This window comes from Pogona vitticeps, chromosome 1 (assembly GCF_051106095.1).
Source record: "Pogona vitticeps strain Pit_001003342236 chromosome 1, PviZW2.1, whole genome shotgun sequence".
Taxonomy (NCBI): domain Eukaryota; kingdom Metazoa; phylum Chordata; class Lepidosauria; order Squamata; family Agamidae; genus Pogona; species Pogona vitticeps.
Window position 1 is genome coordinate 281,381,974 of NC_135783.1, and position 22,661 is coordinate 281,404,634.

The 22,661-nt window shown below is 38.3% G+C and overlaps 1 protein-coding gene across 4 annotated transcripts in view; it reads right to left on the reverse strand.

Annotated features, from left to right (window-relative positions):
- Positions 1–22,661, reverse strand: part of LOC110073534 (uncharacterized) — a 77,306-nt gene that overhangs the window by 36,216 nt on the left and 18,429 nt on the right. For 3 of the 4 annotated variants that reach the window (XM_020782839.3, XM_072985934.2, XM_072985933.2), the window contains exons 9-20: positions 22,167–22,280; positions 20,773–21,091; positions 19,678–19,787; positions 19,226–19,343; positions 16,538–16,629; positions 14,841–14,991; positions 9,065–9,174; positions 8,675–8,798; positions 6,315–6,445; positions 3,597–3,706; positions 2,412–2,580; positions 632–736 (exon numbers count right to left, since the gene is read on the reverse strand). In XM_020782839.3, the coding sequence (XP_020638498.3) occupies positions 632–736; positions 2,412–2,580; positions 3,597–3,706; positions 6,315–6,445; positions 8,675–8,798; positions 9,065–9,174; positions 14,841–14,991; positions 16,538–16,629; positions 19,226–19,343; positions 19,678–19,787; positions 20,773–21,091; positions 22,167–22,280 (1,653 nt within the window). The remainder of the gene's footprint in view (positions 1–631; positions 737–2,411; positions 2,581–3,596; positions 3,707–6,314; positions 6,446–8,674; positions 8,799–9,064; positions 9,175–14,840; positions 14,992–16,537; positions 16,630–19,225; positions 19,344–19,677; positions 19,788–20,772; positions 21,092–22,166; positions 22,281–22,661) is intronic. The other variant, XM_020782840.3, reaches the window with a different exon arrangement.

Sequence of the window (22,661 nt, forward strand, 5' to 3'; positions counted from 1 at the left end):
CCTGGAAAGAGTCACCGTAAGTCGGAGTGACTTGGAGGCACATTATTATTAAGGGTGATAACATCACTGGCAATGGCAAACTGGCTGTGATTAAAGAGTTCCTGCTTCTATCTCTGGGCCCACCCAACTCCCTTGAAGCTCACCCACAATCAGTCTTACTGTGAGTAAGTTGGGCAATCTCAACTATTGGCTGGAGGAACTCTTTAACTGCCGTCAATCTTGCCCTTCTGGTAATGTCGTTTTGGAGAGACTGCCAGTAATTGCTTAAATCTCAGGTCTCACTCTAGGTGCCTCTAACTAGCGAGCTATGAATCACTGCAGGCAAATTGGGTGACTACCAAGATCAAAGCAGGAATTCTAAATACCATCAACCTTCTCCTGGATGACATTACCAAAAGGGTGAGATTCCTACTGATTAAAGAGTTCCGGCAGCAATCGGGGTGCGTGGGGGTGCCACCCAACCCACCCTCAGTAAAACTGACTACAGGTGACCATGGATGAGTTGGGCGAGCTCCAAGTATGAAGCTGGACATTATCAGGATTGTTATATTGTTCCATAAAACATACATAACCTAATAAACATAAATTCTTGAAATCACAAACTTTCTCTAGAATCAATTATTGTGTTTACCTTTTCTTTAAGAACAGCAATTTTCTCTATTAGATCACAGATAGTAGCTTTTTGTTCTGCACACTCTGCTGTATAAGAATTACATTTCTTCAAGGCATCTTCCAACTAGATTGGAAAAAACAGTTCATGAAACTATAATTAACTGACAAAACTGTACATTATATAGTACTGTACTAACGCTTATAAGATGAACTACTCAAGATAAATTCCGATCATAATTAACCTTGTATTTAACATTACCAAGATGCAATTTTTGAAGCAGATATAAAAACAATCAAAACTGAGTTGACAGTGAATTAAAGCTGCTTGCATTCTGCTCAGTTGCCATGGCATATGACTGGAAGCATTCTGAATACCTGTGTAACTAACTACTGCCCTCCTCTCATCTGTATTGATTCAACCTCACTTTCTTGGTTAGTGATTCTAGTCATGTTTCTTTAAACGTCTTAATAAACTATAAATTTGGGAAGAGAGAAGGAATACAGATTGCCAAACTGTGGTTTGTCAACTGGACAATGTGATATCTGAGCTGAACCTCTGTTTGACTACTTTGATTTCTCACACACAAATCAAACCCGACAACAGTTTTTACCAAATCTGTATCAGCAAAGAGATAAACAACTGCAAGGAAGAGAGAAAACTATCCTTTTGTTTACGAAAAAACATTAGGGGATGCCAAGACACAAGGAAATCAGTACAGCAGGACTCTCATATCCATGAGATTAGTATCTCTGATTTCACTTATCCAAGGTCTGAAAATATTGAAAATATTAAAAGAAATAAAATCCAGAAAAACTATTTCTCAGGTATTACCAGAACTGGCCATTAGAGGGAGCCAGAGATCATAATGTGAATAAAGTGAAGAATATATAATATTGTCTCTGGTACCCTCTAATGGCCAGTTCTGGTAATTCATGTGGAAAAAAAATCTGTTTTTTCCCATTTTTTACCATGTTATATATTGAGTGTTCCCTATTATTAGCATAATAATTATATTTTCAATATTCATGGGGTGCTTGGAACCAATTCCTAGTGGATATGGGAGTCCTACTGTATGTTCACATGTAACTTTTTTTGAGGCTACCCAACCAAGTCCAGCCTAGTTTTGCAAGCTCGTTTACGTAAAATAGCACAGTCAATTTCAAATGAACAATGTATACAGTAACCACAATAAATTAATATTTGCAATTGTCCCCCAAAATAACTTCAATAACAGTCAGCTGCTTAATGTTAGAGGTACCTTTATGTACACAGTTAAGATACATTTCCCTGGATTGCAATCTGCAGTTATATACCTATTTATCTGGGTCCAAGAACCACTGATACTGTTGGAGGGCACTTTTGAGTAGTTACATACTGTACATGATTGTGTCACAGAGCTACAATCCTAAATTATCTTACTACAGAATAAGACCAACTAAATTCAATTAGTTTGTGACACTGTGCAACAACTACATAATATGATTCCAGTTTCATCAGTATTTAGTATACAGGGGACAAAAAGGTTGCAGAAATAAAACAAAACAAAAACAAACAAACTGGAAATCCCTTGGGTAGCATCCAGTTCATTCATGGACTAAATTACTATTCTGTCACTTCAGTTCTACAATCCATTCTCTTTGCCTGCTCACTTTATAATACAGCAGTGATGCTACTGGTTTACAGGTGATTCAGAGGATTATCAAGGGAAAAATGTGACATGCTCTAAGGAATATTCTGAACCAGTTTATTTAAACTGATGAGGAAACCACTCAGCTAAGGAGCACACTTTACATTTTACCTTCTGTTCAGTTTGCAAAAGCTTTTCACCCAGTTCTTTGTTTAGAAGGTCTCTGTCTTGAAGTAAATTTCTCATGTCTTCTATTTGTTCTAGCTTTTCTGTTGCACTTGAAATCTTTTGCTCCTTCTCCCCAAGCAAAGTTTCAAGCAAACAATTTCTTTCATTTAATCTGCCAACAAAATAAATTTAGATTGAGGCTTATCAAATATAATACAGCCAACATGGTTTGGATATATATTATCTGACAGTGGCCAAAATCCAGTTACTTCGCCTAGCACATCAGACTAGAGTAGACCCATTGACTCAATGTGGATTTGGTAAGTCAACTTCTCTGTAAGTTCCACTGATTTAAATGGGCCTCCTCTAAATGGGACTTACTTTAACATAGTAAGTTACAGATAGAATAGAGCTAATTGAATCAATGGAACTTACAGAGGCGCTGACTCATCTAAGTTCCCATTAATTCAGTAGGCCTATTCTGGTATAATGTACTAAACTAAGAAACAGGATTTTGGCCACTGTATCTATGTATCCAGAAGTGAAATAGTATTTTCTAGGAATTAGCATAAAAAATTAGGAATCAAAATAACTTGAAAATAACTAATCATCAATATAACCTTTGAAAGGGGAGATACCTCCCAGTTATTTGCTATAGAAATAAAAGTTCATAGATATTAAAAATACAGTTGTGCCTCGCTTAACGGGCGCCCCGTTTAACGCCGAAATCGCATAGCGATGAAGATTTGCGATCACATTGCGATGTTTTAAATGGGAAAAAATCGCTTTGTTTCGCTTACTGATCATCGCAAAGCGATGATTTTCTAACAGCTGATCGGTGGTTCCAAAATGGCTGCCGGGTAAAAAACATGGCCGCCCGCTGTGTTTAGGGACGGATTCCTCGCTTACCGGGCAGCGAAAATGGCTGCTGTATGGAGGATTTTTGCTTTAAGGTGAGATTGAAGCCCATAGGAACACATTGAAGGGGTTTCAATGCATTCCTATGGGCTTTTTAAAATCGCATAGCGACGAAATCACTTTGCAGCGATTTTTGCTGCACCGATTATCGTCGCTATGTGAGGCACCACTGTAAATGCACAATACTGTATTACAGTACTGAATTACACTCTGTTATTGAATACAACAATGGACGCAAAAGAAGTGTGATTTAAAAATATTTTATCTTACCCTTTAAGTTGCTCATTCAAACTGGAAACAAGAACTTGGTGTTTTTCTGCATCACGGGCTTGTTGATTGCGCAGCTGTGTAAGCTGGGACTGCAAACGGTCATTCTCATTCTGTGAAAAAAATGATACATATGACTATCATGTATGCATGCCATGTAAAAATGATACATATGACTGCCTACATTAACAGGATTTTGTCATACATAGCTCATCAACTATTATCAAGAAAAATAGTAACAAGAATATCTTAGTGCAAACAGTTATTTCTTTGAAAGGTTTTTCCTATAGTGATCTCAACACGTGATGATCAAAATGGAAGAACCTTACACTGATACATAAAATCAAACCGTGCTCACATCTGCTGTGTGGGAGAAGCTTACTTCTAACACAGGAGTGTCCAAAAGCAAAATATTATATATATTTTAAAGCCCAGGGATTTATTTATGCCCAGCAGAATTTTAATTTGATAATAACTGATTTAGATTGAATTCCTGACACCAGAATTCATTTTTTTCCTTGCACTTGTCAAAAATCAGTGGGTGATTAGTAACAAGGTGTGAAATAGATCACAGAATGCAATCCACAGGCAATGAAGCAAGCTCCACTGACACAGTCCATTGGTTATGCAGTCTAAATATGTTAGTCTGCCCACTTTTACAACCCTAGTGCATGAGGTTAACAGCAAACCAATCAAACAGAAGAAGTTCAAACAAATCCAAACTTTATAATCAAATGCTGGGTAAGTTAGACAGCACGTCAAGGATCACTTCTAAAAAAAAATAAGCTATTTGTTCAGAATGGGCAAGACACACCTGTACAGCCCTCAACAGCTGCCCTTCGTCTTCCACACCAAATGCCACCTGTATTGAAATGCTTTGTTACAACTTAAATATACATTGACATGTTGTTATTTGAGTAAAATATTGTAACCCATTCAACATGCATTTTAGTATGTTAAGAGAACTATTAGTCACACATTTAGATTCACAGCCCAAATATTCCAGATCAAAGTCTATTTAGCATGGACCTTGGAAACATATGCTTACTTTATGCTCCACATGCTTTAATTAGTGAAATTTGATTAGGGTGATTTTGGACTGCAGTAGATTGCTCCTAGCATCCCTGCCTGCTTGGTTCTAATTCTGATGTAAGAGTACTGCCTTCTCACTTCTCTGCATTTCATTCCATCTTCCTCCAATATCTTTTGTTGGCAATTTATCTCAGCAGTATCAGAACATTTATAAGCATTCATTGACAACACTGTTATTCAACCAATGGCTAAGGAGCTCATCTTTATTGGTTTTTTAATTGCATTTGTGTGGCTGTTTTTTTTTTAACTACAAATCCCAGGATTCTCCATTCTGGGAATCCCAAGTGACAATCCAATATCTACAGACATTTAAGTGTGGCTTGTCTAAGAAAAAGGCCTGAGCCCCAAGGCTTTAGGACCTAGCACATGCCTTGTTCCACCTAGTTTCTATCTTTGGAAGTTGTCCCGGTACTTGTTGTGAGCTTCCTTTTTGGAAAGGAGTCTACAAAGAAGATCTTAAACTCTGTTTACCCACACCCTATTTCTACCAAACCTACTCCAAGGATTTGCCCTGACACATTTGGACCAGAAATAAATGAAGAAGCGATGAAACTGAGTACTGATAACAACACACAGAGCACCTAGTGTACCGTTTCTTAAGTACTTGTTAAGCAGTTAATTGTGGCAGCCACCAAAACATGTAGCAGTCACAAAACTATTCACCTTGATTATCTTTGTTAAGCAGGGATGATTGCATGAACAAAGCAATACAAATTAACCTTTCTTCAATACGCTGTAAGAATTCTAATTTTATACCATCCGATTATATATATTACTCTTTTAATTAAAAACTGCTTAAAACAGAGAAACAAATACAGTGGTGCCTCGCATAACAAGCGCACCGTTTAACGCCGAATCTGCATAGCGATTCGTTTTTTGCGATTGTTTTTACGATCGCATTGCGATGTTTAGATAGGCTAAACATCGCATTGTGAAGATCGGTAAGCGTTTCGCTTACTGATCTTCGCATTGCGATGTTTAGAAAAAAGCTGATCGGCAGTTCCAAAATGGCCACCGCGTCACCAAAATGGCCGCCCGCAGCGTTTTTGCGCACTGCCCTCGCTTACCGAGGCAGCGAAAATGGCGCGCTATGGAGGATCTTCGCTCAACAGTGAGTTTTTCCCCAATAGGAACGCATTAAACGGAGAATAACAATATATGTCTGAATTTGATTTCTCCCTCTCGCTCACTGTCTATATTTCTTTATGATATGTGGAACTATTTCTAGAAGAGAATGTATTGAATTACTATGAAAAACATTGATTTGTAATGTATCCATTCAAATCCATCCCCTCCGAGGGTACCCCTATCCCAGCTGCCCCTTACCTTACCCTACCTTTATAAGGAAAATAAAAAATTTAAATTTAAAAAAGAACTTGAGGGCCAAATTAGATATCAAATGGTATTCCCATGTTCGTTATTCCTGTCTGCCTGATTTGCATATAAAGTGCAGTGGAGAGAGGACCATTAAAATGACTAAGTAGGAAAGGGAATGAAACCAGCCTCCTACCCACACTTCACTTTTCTGCACTTCAGAATCAGAGACAGACGGATAGAAAACTGAAGAACTCCAATGAGGAGAAGAATCCCAGTGAGACAGGGCGAGGAAGGAAGGTCTTTGACATGTACCTGTAGAGCTTCCATTCTGCCTTGCAGTTGAAATCTATCTTCCAAGTCTCGACAACGTTCCTCCAGGAAAAGAATTTGTTCTTGCAGTTGGTTTCTTTCCAATTCTAACTCTTCTACTACAGTCCGTAAACCTATTTTATTTCAAAACAATTTCTGTTAGAACTCTCACCTCAGTAAAGAAATCTTAGTCATTTAATCGTATAACCTCTAAGTAAACTATTACATTTGCAAATGAACAATTATGAAAAACCATTTATCATACGAACTGCCACATGTTTTGCACCAGATGTCTCAAACAAAAAGAGAAGGGATGCCTCTAAGTTGGCAACTGCTATTCTTATTTTTTTAAACACATTCCTGTATTGAAAGCATTAAAAAAAAATAAACTGGCCACTCAACTGGCTAAATTTTTAATCAATTAATGCAATTAATTGTTTGATTTAAAATTGTACTATGATAATTTTATGAAATGTTCATTAAACTTATGTTAAGAACTAATTTTAAAAATCTCATAAAATTAATCTCTGTGACTCAAATTTGAAGATTTTCCTTTCTAAGATGATATTAATGTCCAAGTACACTGTTGAAGAAGAAAAATAATCTGTTGCAGCAGGAGTGAGAAACACATAGAGACCCTCCAGATACCAGTAAATTACAACTACCATCATTCTATATCAGGGGCCATGCTGCCCAAGTTGCCCACTCCAATATTACAGATATGAAATTGCAATAAAGATTCCATCCAAATGCCTCTTTTAGGGTACTAACTGCTCTCAACTACTGCAGCTGTCTTTCAGAGTGTTTGCCGGCTGTTAAAAGTCCAGAAAGGAAGATAATTCTGGTAAGAACTCTTACCATAGCAGATGAACCATGTAAACTATACTCACTAAGTGTAAATATTATTTTAGAAGCAAAGAAAGCTTTGGTTGGTATGCGTCTGAGATTTCCCAGCCTACTGTACCTCACAGAGCTTTCACAGAATAAAATGAAAGTAAAGGGAGACTCTGAATATTCTCCCAAACTTCCTTGAATAAAATGTAGGGTAATGGCTCTAAAACAACCTACCTAGGTAAGCTAAGTTGGCCCCCTCACTTTCCAACTATCCTTCAACTAGCAGATACAGTCTATATTTGTATTTTCTTAATTTTCTTACTGATGTGTTAAACTGAGATCTTCTTTAATTTAAGCTTGTTTTGTCTTTTACTTCTACTTTTATTCAGTCTTAGTGTGAGCTGCCTTTTGCCTTAGCTTTGGGAGTAAAAGCAGGACATACACTGAGTAAATGAATACATCAGGAAGCAAGTAAAAACCTTTAATGTTAATATAATGAATTTATTCCTGTTTTAAGGTTTTTAATACTTTTAAATTGGCAAGTAAGTCACTTGAGTCTCAGTTCTAGGAACATGGTGACATATAAATAAAACAACTAACTCACTAACTAACTAAATAAATGATAGTTTCTCAAATTGCTCTATTACACTAAAAAATAAATTTAAGGATGGAAATAACGTAACAGTCCCATGGATAAGATGTCCCCACTGTCTGAAGTTATATCATACTGATAAAGTAAATAAAATCTCCCTAATAGAATGAAGTTAAAATATATTCTTTCTTCTCTGCTTCTTTCCTTTCCCCCTTGTCAAAGAATCTGAGGGTGGTGAGTACATCTTAGTGCACAGAATTAAGTTCCAAAAACTATTTGCTTATGTGGGTAAGTTTAAAATTTTGCTTTGTTTCCTATCCTATATCTCATTCCAAGAGCAGCAGATCATTTATTCATATCAATATTTGTATTTTCAACATTATATTGTGCAACTATATTCTGTAAAACATGCATTTCTCAATATAATTTAAGCTGTAACAAATTTCTAAACACTTCCAAATTTCCCATGAGTGCTAGGCAACTGAAAATGTACAGTTTCATAAAATAACTGCATTTGAATTACAATTGCCTCTGTATGAATACATAAAGTTAACTGAACCAGAAATAATTGGAAAACATTATCCTAATTCTATGAAACATAACTGGAAAACAATGGTGGGCTGTAGAGGAACTTCCACAGAAACAAGATTAGAACTTAAAACAAACAAACCAAAACTTACCACGAATGACAATAATCTTTATTCAGAATTAAGAATCCAAAGTGTTAAACCACGACTGAGTTCTAGTTTTGAACCAAAACTAGACAGTTCATTCAGCACGCACATGCTTCAGAACGAAACAAAAAGGCGAGTGAAAAAAGAAAATTCAACAGATACAAACACAACACAACATGGTTTGTTAGTTGAATTTGGAAAACAAAAATAAGACACAACAGACGTTGGTGCATGCCTTAATAAACTGTCTAGTTGTGCCACACCTGTACTAGGAGAACTGTACTCTGGCCACCAACCTCCCATATTTTCTCCTTCAGTTGAATCACTGCTGTCCAAAGTGGCATTCATCTCTTCAAAGCACTGTTTTCCATCGAAGCCATAATCTTCCTAAATACAGGGGAGGGAAATCTGATATTAAAAGCCTGTAAAATATACATTGTAACATTTAGAATAACAACACCCTATTCCTCTAACTTTCCTTAGATTAATGAAGACAATACAGCAACAGTACTGATAAAAAAAACACCATATCTATCTTCATTGTTCCAGTCCACATGTTAAGACACCATATAAACCTAGAGTGCAACAGCAGTTTAACAGCTACTTATGATTAACGCCAATCAACATTCAGATTTTCAATGCCACTAAATTACCTGGAGCTTCCTGCTGGACTGGGTGCTCTTCCTTCTCTCTGGCTCCATCCTGCCAATCCCTTGACCTGTAGCCAGTTCCTCCTCCAGCTCCTGCTGCCCTGAGACTATGGCTGGATCAGAGCAGCCAGGAAAGAACCAGTCATCCTCAATCAGTTTTGTGCCACAGGAAAGCAATCACACATGAGACAAACATGTTGTACACATTCAAAAGGGGTCAGTGATACAGACAGAGAGATTTATGAAGAACTGTCAGGAATATGTTATAGATGCACTCCATACCATCATTCGCATTGGGATTTCTCCCTCTAAGGACAGATGGAAACAATTTGCAAAGGGTTCTTTTAAAAGAAGCCATAGAGCAGTGGTCCCCAACCTTGGGCCTCCAGATGTTCTTGGACTACAACTCCCAGAAGCCTTCACCACCACCTCTGCTGGCCAGGATTTCTGGGAGTTGAAGTCCAAGAACATCTGGAGGCCCAAGGTTGGGGACCACTGCCATAGAGGGTATCTTGCAGATGTATTCTCCTAAATAAGGAAAAGTTTGTATATAGATACTGACAAAGAGGACAGCCACTTGCACAATCAAATTAAACCTAAATTAATTTGACCAAAATCAAACACAGCTGATGTGTATGATAATTTATTCAGCTATGCATATATTTTTACAAAACCTCAGGAAGCCTTGCTTAGATTTTTGATAATAAAAAGAATTCTTGTTACAGGTAACATGAGGAAGTCACAAGCCTGTATTACACAATGCAAATAGGTATCAAGCCATAATTGGAAGAGTTAAATTATATGGGCTTATTTGTCAATAGCACACAATAATTTCAAAAGACAGCAGTTTAAAAAAAAACAATTCATTGCAAGAGATAATTATTATTTCTTTATTTTAAGGACATTCCCATCTGTTTTGTGTGATCAACAAAGCATGTATATTTGGAAGATGATTCATAAAGCAGACAAAAGTCAGCATGAAGAAATAAAGGCAAAGCTGGCTCCATACTCTGCTTACTGCTTTAAAAAAAGTAACCCAACTACAACTGTTTACCTTCAACAAACGTTATTGAAACAAATACTGACACCTAAATCAATAAGGTAAAACTAGTATGTCCAAGTCTAAACCTCATACTGGACTCAGGATAAGGGGCCACACTGAGTAAACTTTTCCTGTTTTTGCTAGGAATTGAGAAACTTCAAAGATTCTTTTTTAAGTCCAATCCTGGGATGGTGGTCTGAATGTGACAAATGCAGTGATATTTGCTTTGGCTGTGCCTCATTTAGAGGCCTGGATTAGCTGTGCTTTCCTGCTACATATACTCTTTTGGGGTATGGGGTACTTTGTGAAAGATCCAATATAACAGTATCAATTTGAATTATCTACTGATAGTCATTAAATTTTTCAGTACCTGCAATTTTAACACAAACTGCCCGCAAGTTCAATACAAATGAAATAATCTCATTAGAAATTGCTAAAAGCAGTTTACAATTGCACCTGACTAGCTAAGCTCTAGTGTGTATGAAAAATAATGAAATCCCAAATCACTGATGAATCCTTTCATCTTCCAAACAATAGTAGTAAAAGCTTGTCATTTCAAATAAACTAAATCAGTCCTGTTAGTCAGTCCTGCTGAAACCAAATCAGTCCTACTACTGGATCATTGCAGCTAGTTCAAACCTAGCACTATAATGAATAGAATAAGCATGTCATTGTATGACTATGTGTTCTGTTACAAACATGGGGCATGATCCTGCAAAAACAAAATGTTTATAAAGTTTTACTGGCCAAAACCCAGTTGGCAGAACTCTACCAAGCAAACTGTGATGATGCCATCACCCAGCAATATTATTTTTTTCATTACAATCTGACTGAAAATGTTCTATTCCCATCCTAAGTTTCAAGGCTTCCTAGGGATCCCTTTTGCCCTGGGAAAGCCTTTGGAAGCCTCAGGACAGGGAAAAGACTTTAATATTGGAATATCACCCTGCTGCCACCTATCCAGCAAGAATTTTTCAATAGTAAAGGCTTGCCACCACTATCTTGAAGCTTCCAGAGGATTCCTCGGAGCAAATGAATCTATTAGGGAGTCTTGGAATATAAAGTCAAACATTGCTGGAGATGAGATGTTCATAATTCCAGAGCTCCTCGCCCCTGAAGTCACCTAGAATCCCCTAGGCAGACTTCTGGAACAGGGAGAGGACAAAGGAGAAGACTTTGTAGTTTGTAGTGTTTTGGCTGGGAAGCAAAAAGGAATATTCTCCTTAGTCACACTGCTTGCTGGGAGTCACCTCACTGTTCCATGGAAGGGTAGTTTATTTAGAGTTTTCCTCTAAAAGATCTAATGGGCAGCAAGACTAACCTTGCCATGGAGCAGTGAGATGATTCCCAGCAAGCAGTGCATCTAAAAGGGTGTTCCCTTCTACTTCCCAGCCAAAGGACAGGGAGCGAAGCAAATAATTGCAGTAGGAAGACTTGTCTGTTGCCTTTTGCTTTCTCCTCTCCCAGTCCTAGAAGTCTGTGTAGGATATTTTAAGTGGTTTCTGGGGCCGGGAGTCCTGGAATTATGAAAATCCCATCCCTAGTCATCACCATTTACACTCTGTGAAGTTGTGCAACAGGACTCCAGCCATTAGTAAAGGTTTATTACCCTGACAGCTCAGTTAGGTTACAGAAAAAACTTGTTTTAAAGAGAACTGAAAGTAGTTTAAAAAGACAATTCAATTAATTTTACAAATGAATCTGTCCTTTCTCTCACTGTTGCTTTTCATGCAGCTTTGGAAATCAACAGTCCTTAACAAAGAGGAAAGTGGCAGGGATGCGCTGGCCATCAATCACTCTTTCTCAAGTCTCTGAACCCCAATTTCTCAAAGCATTTATTAAAATTATTCCACTGGAAAAAGTGGGGTCTTAAAAGTACTTAGCATTCATTATTTTGTTCCCTGTAATGGGGTAATCTCACCATGAGACCCAGCAACATGTGCACTTCGATGTACGAAAGCCCATTCCATATTCACTAGAGGGCTATGTCTTCATACTAACTTGACTTGTTCTCATAAAAGGTAAGATTTATTTATTTAGTTGTCAGTACAATGACTGCTGCATTTATGGTCTAAATGTTCTTCTTCTGAATATCTTGTTTTGGATTTATTCAAACATCTGCTCCCAAAAGAGAGCATCTATAGCAAGCCCACAGAAATAATGTTTAATTCTGAAGGTATGTCTATCAAGTAAATATGGAGCCAGTGACAATTTTTTTGAAAAAAGGATGAAGATGATTCTGTTAACATAAATGAAGAAAGAGGTGTTGCACAGGGGAAGAAATCCAAGTTTAAAAACAGCATTTGTTACTTGTGCTAAGAAAAAGAAAAGGAAAACGGAAAAAAACATAGCACCACAATTAGCAGTTATAATGCACTATTGAAGATTTCCCACAAAATAATACAGAAGAAAATCAGCAATAGTACATATAGGCTGTTGTGGCTGCAGAATCCTGCATGCACAAAACTGATGGGAAACTATGTTCTCAGTGGCTGACCAAATCGCAGTGGAGGTTAGGAGTGGAGGGGGAAGGGCGTCAAGTGCTCACCAGGTATAACCGCAAAGGGGGGAAAAACAAAACAGAAAGGTCATGCTTAACCCAAGGGAAAATGCAAAATTAAATATTGAGTAGACATACAAGATCAACATTTGACCATACTAATGCATACAGGCATAATGTAACAGGATGTTTCAACCCTAGACTCTCTTAGGAACTACAATAGGCTGATGTACAATATATGCACAATATGAAGACTCGCCATGAAATCAATGAATTGGGATTAGCGTATACTGCTTACATACCTATGGTATGCAGTTCTCACTCACTAAAAATGGAAATAGTACCCACTCAGGGCTTTAGGATTTATTCAATGGTCGTGAAAAGAAAACACAACTAACAGGATTTTGCTAACAACCAAGGAAAGGAATTCAGAAAAACAACAGCAGTTTGTTTTTGTAAGATTCTAGCCTTGCAGCATCCCTAAAGATGACAAAAATAATTCCTGCCTAGTCTGCTCATGAGGAGCCACCTTAAATACAGTGGTGCCTCGCTTAACGATTGCTTCGTACAACGAAAAATTCACTTAACGATGGCTTTTTCGGAGTGATCTTGTGCTTCACTTAACGATTTTCCTTATGGGCGATTTTTGCTTAACGATTTTGGGACCATGCTTCGCTTAACGTTTTTGGTTTTAGGTCCCCTTGTTTCGCTTAACTTTTTTTTTACAGCCCCGTTTTTGCTATTTTTAAAATATTCTAAAATGTTTAAAAAATGTTTAAAATGCTTGGAATCGTTAGTGCACCTAATAAAACCTTCATTAACTTAATTTGGCTTTGTTCTGAGTCTTTTTGAATTTTTCGTGAATTTTTTTCCCCCATTGAAATAGGCTTCAATGCATTTCAATGGGTTTCGCTTAACGTTTTTTCCTATGGGGATTTTCGCTTAAGGATGGTAATCCGTTCCAACTGGAACGGATTATCTGGATTTCAATGCATCTCTATGGGAAATGGTGTTTCGCTTAACAATGTTTTCACATAGCGATGTTTTTTTTGGAACCAATTAAAATCGTTAAGCGAGGCACCACTGTACTAAGATTTAGGAGATAAATGTAAAAGTTACGAAGATATCAATTGCTTAAGTGTTACTTTGGTTTGTTTATTTTAAGTTTCATATGTGTATATATACATACATCTGCTTAAGAGAGGCATTTAATGCAGAGCCCCAGAGCAAATGTGGTTTTTGCTGGGCAATCCTCTCTTCTATTACCACTGCTGCAATTCTTCAGGTTATCATTTCAGGTTCAATAAATATGTGCAGACAAGGCTGCATTCCCGCAAGCTCACATTCATGGGCCCTGTTTCCCTAGTAACTCATCTGCAGGCAGAAAATAGTTAACAGAATGCTAAATAGCTATCCTAATCAAAAATGTTTAAGTTATTAAATTTAAATTGAAATAGGGGCCCCAAAGATTAAAGAGCCACACAGAACTGCTGAAATAAAAAAATACACCTCCTTGATAAGCTCCTAATGTCCTATAATCCAATCACATGAATAGACAGCAGTACCCCTGTAATAATAATAATAATAATAATAATAATAATAATAATAATAATAATAATAATAATAATAATAATAATAATAATAATAATAATAATAATAATCGTAGCAGTAGTCACCGTAGTAGTAGTAGTAGTGTCATCCTGTCAAGTTATTTTCAACTTATGCCAACACTTTCCAGAGTTTTCTAGGTAGAGAACACTCAGAAGTGGTTTACTATTCCCTTCTGGGGATGCTCTGTGGCTGTGCAGCTTGCCCAAGTCTACACAGGCTGGCTCTACTCACAGGAAACACAGTGCGGAATCAAACTCCTGACCTCTGTTACAGCACCATAAAATGGACTTCTTCAGAGCCTAGCTGTTGCAGGAAGGGGTTGCGAGAATTTTTATATTTAGATCCAGCTACAGTATATTAAATTTCTTTAAAATTTAGGTAACTACTGTTTCTTTTTGATGCCACAATGTTTCCAATGCTATCTTACTTGCAGTGGTGGGAATTCTTAGGATGGGGTTGCACAACAAACTAGATGAAACCAGTAGCCAGATATTAGTAAAAACATCTACCCACCTGACTCTTATCTGACTGCAATAGTAAATTCAAGCTTTAAAACTGTATGAAACTATCAATGTTCTTCCAATTTAATAAAATTACCAAATGTCACCTCAGACAGATTAACTTACCTTCTCTCTCCTCTTCAATCTGTGCCATCCTTAGAGCCATTGCAGATTTTTCCTCTCTGATTTGACTGTGTGCTTCCTCAGATTCAGTTACAATTTCTTGCCATTCCAATAGCCGACTCTGGAGTTCATCCATACTGCCTGATTCGCTAGGCTGCACAAATGAAGTTGTGACATAGGCATTCCATAACCACACTTCAGTAAAGGTTATAATATGAATTCCCTGGCAATAAGCAACTCTGTTTAACAACACTAGAATAGCAGTGTTGCATCAGACCAAAGGCTTATCTAGTTCAGCATTTTATTCCCACAATAGCTATCCAGATTTGTATAGGAATCCCACAAGCAGTGGAAGAACACAAGAGCACCCACTACCTATTCATCTTCACCAGCAGCTAGTATTCAGAGACATTGTGGCTAAAACTCTGTTGTGCAGCTCTGTGTACACAAGAGTGATGTCAGCATCAGCAGGAAACTGACACCAATCAAAGGCTTCCTTTGGCAATTTCAAGGGGCATGTGACTTTGTTCCATTGTGTACAAGTCATAGGCATCTCTAAACTGTTTTTAATTAGCTATGATTTGTCTTTAATCAGTGGTGATTTGCTGCTGATATTGGCATCATCTCAGTTGTGAACGCGGAACTGCAGAAGGGGGTATCGGCACATCGTCTCTAATTCTAAAGTAATTAATAGCCAGCATGGCAGTCACAGCCGCTCAGAGTGGTATAAATATACCAGATGGGCGAGATATAAATCAAATAAATAAATAAATAAATAAATAAATAAATAAATAAATAAATAAATAAATAAATAAATAAATAAATAATAAAAGCTGTATCCCCAATATATTTATTAAATTCCATTTTGAAACCAATCATTACAACCTATCAATTATTTATACACTTCTCTTATGACATCCTTTACACTTTTTATTAGTGAACTCAAATATCGTAACCTTTGCTCAGGGCAGGTTCTCCAGCCCCCGATCATATTTGTTGCTCCTCTCTGAATCATTTCCAGCTCTGCAATATTAGTTTTTCACGTGTGATTGTCAGAATTATACCTAGAAGCCCAAGTCCTGTCCCCAAGTGCTGAATCCAACGGAATCAAAAATTTTTTCACACACTCACTGGATCAACAAATGTGATTCAAGTGAATATCCAAAGCAAGGAGGAAAGTGAATCTGCGCACTTGAATTATAAAGCTGGACTTCCAAACCTTTGGTGGTGACTTTTTTGTACCCAAGTGCAGCTGGAGGCAGGAGCACAAAGAAGTCAGTAGAGATGCATCTGTGCCAACTTCTGGCTTATGAGTCACTTACACTTTGTCATGTCACAATAGGATAGCTCCTTCTCTTAAATTGGCCATTCTAGCATGAACCAGCCTTACAAGCAAGCCTGGCTTGCTTTCATCTTTCAAAAGATAAAAGACTCTATTGCTCTGATTCTTCCTCAGGACATACTAATAGGCATGAGTTGAAATCTCATTTTTATTTTAAAATGGTTTTTTATCAGATTCAGATGCTGCATAGCACAGGCATAGTGACAAGAGAGAGAGAGAGAGAGAGAGAGAGAGAGAGAGCCCTACATGAAAAAATCTTGGGACTACACAGGTTGCGTAATTACTAACAATACCTTAGACTTTCAGCACAGCAAATTTTAAAATCATTTAAATGTATTTAACTCCTAAAGAAACAAACCTGTGAGGCTGCCCTCTTTGTAACTTGCTCAAGATCTGCTTGCAATTTTCGCTGCTGTTCTTCATAAACTTCCAGCTTAGCCAGCAATTCTTCTGTAAAGATAATTATCCCCATTCACTGATGGCATAAACATTTTGTCAATAAATATTATGTGAGAAAATCAAAAGTTCAAACAGTGATCACAGAAACAGTCAGTGTAAGGACCATGGTCCAACAAACTAAACTATCCAGCATGGGAAAGTATACCTAAATACACACATCTGTATTAAAATAAATCTCAGTAGAGACCCTGGTTGTCTCCTTTGACACTCCCACCCTCCAAAGAATATCTATATATGCAAAGCTGGGCATTGTTGGCTTTCTTCTGAGTAACCAGCATCTTTTATCATAAGTTAGTTTCTGAATACTGCAATGTTTTAAAACTCAGCTGTATCTGTGTGTTTGGTCTTGCTTGGTCTCCTTCACTGTCTGTGAAGATTCTCAATCATCCAAATGAGGTTATCTGGAAGTTCAGTCATGGCAACGGGACTGCTACATATCTTAATATTGTTTTCTTTAAAAATAGTGATGAACTAGATTGCAACTGTAGTCTTTTTATTTATTTATTTATTTGTTTGTTTGTTTGTTTGTTTGTTTGTTTGTTTGTTTGTTTGTTTGTTTGTTTGTTTGTTTCCCTATTGGTGCACAGCACTATTTTTGGACTTACCAGCTTCCTTCCAAAATGACATACTTCCAAATATTCTATAAGGATTTTTTCAATTTCATTTTGCTGAGTAAGAGGGGATACACCAAGGGTGGCTTGTGACTATGGCAAAAGTCCTCTCTTTGTAAGTCCTCATCCCTCACAAAGAGCCACCACTGGAATGCACTTAAACTTAACAATCACTTAGAAGATAAATTGTGCCCTGAATATGTTAAGTGCCATCACAAAGCCCACTTTCCTTAATTTGCTGGAGCATCAGGGAGGTATTATGATGGATGGTAAAAGAGACTTTCCAGCATTTATGAACTCTACCATGAGCATGTGTACCAGCATCCATAGCTGCTGGGGACCATAAGTAATTTAGTTTTTCGCAAAGTGTAATGCAGGCAGATCACGATCAGTGCAGTTTCCCATGTGAGGTGGAAAGCAACAAGGAAACTCAGACAAATCACATTGGAATAAGCAGAAATTCAATATCTCACCCTGCTCCCATCCACATTTACAATGATACCAATGAAGAATTTCATTACTCACTCCATATACATGGATAAAGCATGGATAATGGTTTAAAATGAAGTCCCATACTTCTTCTTTCAGAACATACTGGTAAGGCTACCTTATAATTACTTCTTAAATGATAAAGTAAATGTTTGTTTGTTTGTTTTGTTTACATTAATACCCAGCCCATTTAGTGAGCATGCCACTCCTCTGGGTGGCTTACAAAATATTACAAAACATACTGCTGAAAATGTTTAAACCATATAAAACATTAAAAGAAAACATTTACAATAAAACTGTCTGTGAAGATTCTGTCATCCAGGTGAGGTTATCTGGAACTTGAGTCATGGCAACTCAACTTCATTCTTATTAGGTTGAAACATTTCGCTACTCATCCAAGTAGCTTCTTCAGTCTGAGAAAAGTTGGCAGGAGATCCCTGGTATATCCTCCATGTTGGTTTCACTTCCCCCTTGTCTGAATAAGCTCATTGGATGAACAAAGTATGGGGTGGAGTGTGAGGGTTCGGTATTATTATCCACATTTCTTTCAAATAAACCAGGAGTCATTTTTAAACCAAACTCAGTGTCTTTGTTTACTAACTCAGGTACCTGTATAACTTCTTTAACAGGATTATGCTGTAACTTCTCTTGCAAGAACAACGGGTTTCACAAGGGTGTCCACATTTCAGTTTCGAATGGGTTTAGCGATTTAGGCTCCCAAGGTGCTGGCAACACTAGTTCTGTCCCTGGGACTTCACCTTCCATGACTTCTATCATCAATAACGGAAGGGTCATATCACCATAATGGGGATCCCTCTCCCTCAAAGGTACCTATGGTCCTGGGACCATCTCATCCTCCGCATTTCCTCGACTCTCCATGCCCAGCGTTCCTCTGCTTCTCTCGCCACTGCTTCCTTTTCCTCTCTCAGGTGACGCCTCCACTCTCTTGCCTCGGATTCTCCCCAGTAAGATGGGCACTGGGGTAATCCATGGTGATGCCGGTAATCAGCTTCTTCCTGTGGTACTTTTACTTTTTCCCTTTGTCCTGTCCACGGATCTTCAATCCAGATCAACTCCCAACCCCCTGGTATATTGTCCCGGCTTGTATTTATATCCCCTGCTCCTGCCTCTACCACAGACCACCCTTTTTTGTCCTTCCCCACCAAATCTGACTCTATCTGAGTAGAGATGGTTAACCCTTGCAGACCTGTTTCCAGCTCCTGGGGTGTCTATGCCCTGGTGCATCATCCTAGGGGGGTAGGTGGCGGAGTAGTCTGCATTCCTCTAGATGTTTTAGTGAGAGACGGCACTCCAGTGAGAACCTCACGGCTCTCGTCTCTTGTACCACATGGTGGTGAGTGAAAATCCCAGTCCTGCAATCCTTCTCCACTCATTTGTTTACAATAAAATTACAAATACTCTTTTGCATTATTCTCTTTAGATATTATATTTATCCAAAGTAAATTAAAAATATTTTCATTACTTACCATTTTGAGTTTTGAGTTCAGAAAATGTCTGCAACCTTGACTGTAGGTCTTCCTTTTCCTGTTCTAATTCTGAAATCTGGTTGTGTAAGGCAGTTACATTATTATTCTTCGATGTAATCTATAAAACAAAACATTGTTGTTCATTTATTTCTATATATAGGCAGAGAAAAGAATTTAAATTGAATCTCAAGATTAATCTGAAAACATTTGTCACATTTTTATCATTATTCAGTGGCAATGGCTTTAGCAAAATTACCTGTCACTAATAATAGTTGTCTATTCATCAATTATTGAGCTACAGTATATTTCAATAAAGTAAATTGTAACTATAAAACAGAATATTTTTTCATTATCTTAAATTTTAGGTCAGCACTGTATCACATTTTATTCTTTTGAATTGTGTCATAGAATTAGGCATACAGAGTCAAGTTTTGTTTAAAGGTTTTACATACATTTTTAAGCTCATCTTCAAGCTGCTTTATTCTGGATTTGGACCAAGCTTTCGTCTTAAGGAATCTTGCTTCAGATTTGCTGGCCTCTTCTGCTTTCAGTTTTACTTCAGCTTCAGCAAACAGAGATCTCTATCATTACTCAAAATTACAGTAAACATTGTACTATGAAATATTTTGTATCTTTAGCCTGGATTGCTTATGTATCAATAATGTCAGCACAAGACAGACATTTTAAAGGCATATCCAAATGAGACGTGACATTTAGTAATGGTTTCCTTACACAGTATGATTATATGAGATGAGACAGAGATTAGATGCATGGAAATTCAGAGATGTGAGCCCTGGATCACATCCCTCTCACATAGGCACTGTCCTTCCCTCATTGTCCATGTTATGTAAAATGGATTAAGCCTACTCAGGCTAAGCCCAGGACTCATTTCATTTTATCACAGGGATAACCCCCTAGGCTAAGTCTTGTGCCAAAAGATAGCCCCAAAGATGGCTGTTAAGGAATATAAATCACAGAATGAAAAAGATGAAGGGGAAAGGAATCCACAAAGAAAGAAAGAAACATAAGAAAAAGAACAATGTACAACTTGTATTCTCGAAGGCTCTCACGACCGGGATCTGATGGTTGTTATGGGTTTTTCAGGCTCTTTGGCCGTGTTCTGATGGTTGTTCTTCCTGACGTTTCGCCAGTCTCTGTGGCCGGCCACAGAGACTGGTGAAACGTCAGGAAGAACAACTGTCAGAACACGGCCAAAGAGCCCGAAAAACCCACAACAACCATCAATGTACAACTTGCTGAGAGCTGGGGAATGCTTTGAAATTCCCCTCAGGTGCTGTTCACAGAACAGACAAAGGAGAACTGAGGAGAAATCATTGGGGAGCTGTTGGGCACGTGCAGTAGCAATGGGGGTAAGTGGGAAAAGGCCTCTGGCATAAAGCTCTGGAATCTTTTGATGATGGTTTCAGTGCAGAAGCCAAAACCCGTATGTGTGATTCAGAGAGCACAAAGAAGAATTACCAAGACAAGCATGGGTTCAATGTATTAAAGCAAGCAACTCCAGGACCTACTCAAGTTTAATATGATACCTTCTAGCTGTTCCAGCTTTAGTTTAATTACAGCATCCATATCAACAGCCTGCTCCAAATTACTTGGAATGGAACTTAATTTGTCCAAATGTTTCTGAAGCTGATGAAGAGCTTGATCTTTTTCCTGCAGTTCAGTTTCATGCTTCTCTTGGATCGCCTGTATGTCAACATTATACTTCTCTTTGACCTCTTTCATTTCCTTCTCATGTTTCTCCATCATGTCTCTCAACTGGGCTCGCATTACATGTTTTTCAGCATTCAGCTTTGACTGGAGATTATCTTTCTCAGACTGAAGGTGGTTCAGATGTTCATTAGCTTCCTGAATTAAAACAATAACAATTTAAACAAACAAATATGCAAATGATTTCATATGTAGGAAACACTTTCTTTGCACATACTCTGTGCACAAAAGCTTGGGCCCAAATTATGCCTTCTGCAAAACAGAAGCTGAAACTAGAAATTCTACTCTGAAAGTGGGTGAAGAAAACGATTTACTGAGCTGGGGGCGGGGGGCAAAGTGTAGCCAGCACAGTTAAACTGTAAAGTGCCAAGGCAATATTTTAAGCGCTATGGGGCAGTATTTAAACAACATGCTTTGCTCTGGATTCTCCAACAGCACCTTCCATACTGTTTCAGAAGTTCCCCACCATGCTACAGGGTAGCAAGTGAAATTCTGCACTGCAGCAGAAACACCCACAGTATAAAACTCCAACAAAGGGATGGTCAGGAACCAAGACAATCTCAGTTATCTATCAAGACAAGGTCCTGTTGTTTAACAAGTTGTTAAAAAATTAGGGGGGGGGAAGAGCAAGGTACTTTTATTTATTCCTTTCATCCATCTATCTTTTGAACCCTGGGGGACTTCAACACAGCACATCATACAGACATCAGTATGTATAAGCCATACATGTAAGAGGATTGAGCAGCTCCTGACACTGTGGAGCTGCATCTCAGAGAACCTAGGAGGGCTTCACCAAGCTCACATTTGCTACCTCGTAGGACTGCACCTGCCCACACCTACCACTGAAAAAATGCCCCCTGAAGGCTTAAAGCTGTTTGTAGTGGGTGTTCTGAAATGGCAAATCACATCCTCCGGAAGCTTTCAGGGGCATGACTGACCACATTTTGGCTACATTTTCTTGGGAGGCTGAGAAGAGGATGGAGGTCTGGAGGCAAAACAATGGGCTTGTGGTGTCCCTGTGAGCTGCACTGCACCCGACCTTGACATAAAACATATAATACCAAAGTATGATATCCAAATTTAATCAAACAGGCAACCCTTTTAACTTACAAGTGGAATTCTTTTTTTATTAAAAAAAGGCTATATTTTGTAGCAGTGTAAGAATGTCAACAACATGCCTCTTAGTCACTAGACTTTGTAACCTGACCCTTACTTTGAGCTCCTGGTCCTTGGCATCCAGTTCTCGTTGCAACATGTCTATCACCTGTGTTCTTCCTAGCATGACTTCCTCTTTTTCATGTAGCTTCTGTTTCAAGGCTTTCAGTAACTGTTAAGGACAAAAGATTGTTATTTTAGGAATCTGAAGAAAAAACAGCTATCTAGAAGTGAAACTTTCCATTGTCCTATAATGCAGTGGGGTCCCCAACCTTTTTGCCTCCATGGACCGGTTTACCATGCACGCGTAGGGGCGTCCATGTGTGCATAGGAGGGGCCGTGTGGGGGGAGGGGCTGTGCATGCATGGGAGGGGGCGTGCATGCGTCTGCGTGTGTGGGGGGGGAGATTTGTCTCCATGGCCTAGTCCTGGCAAGGCCACAGACCGGGACTGGTCCACGGACTGGGGGTTGGGGACCCCTGCTATAATGCTCCCCTTCACCCTTGTCCCTCTCAATGCCTTACATTCTGTACATTCTCTATGCCTTACATACT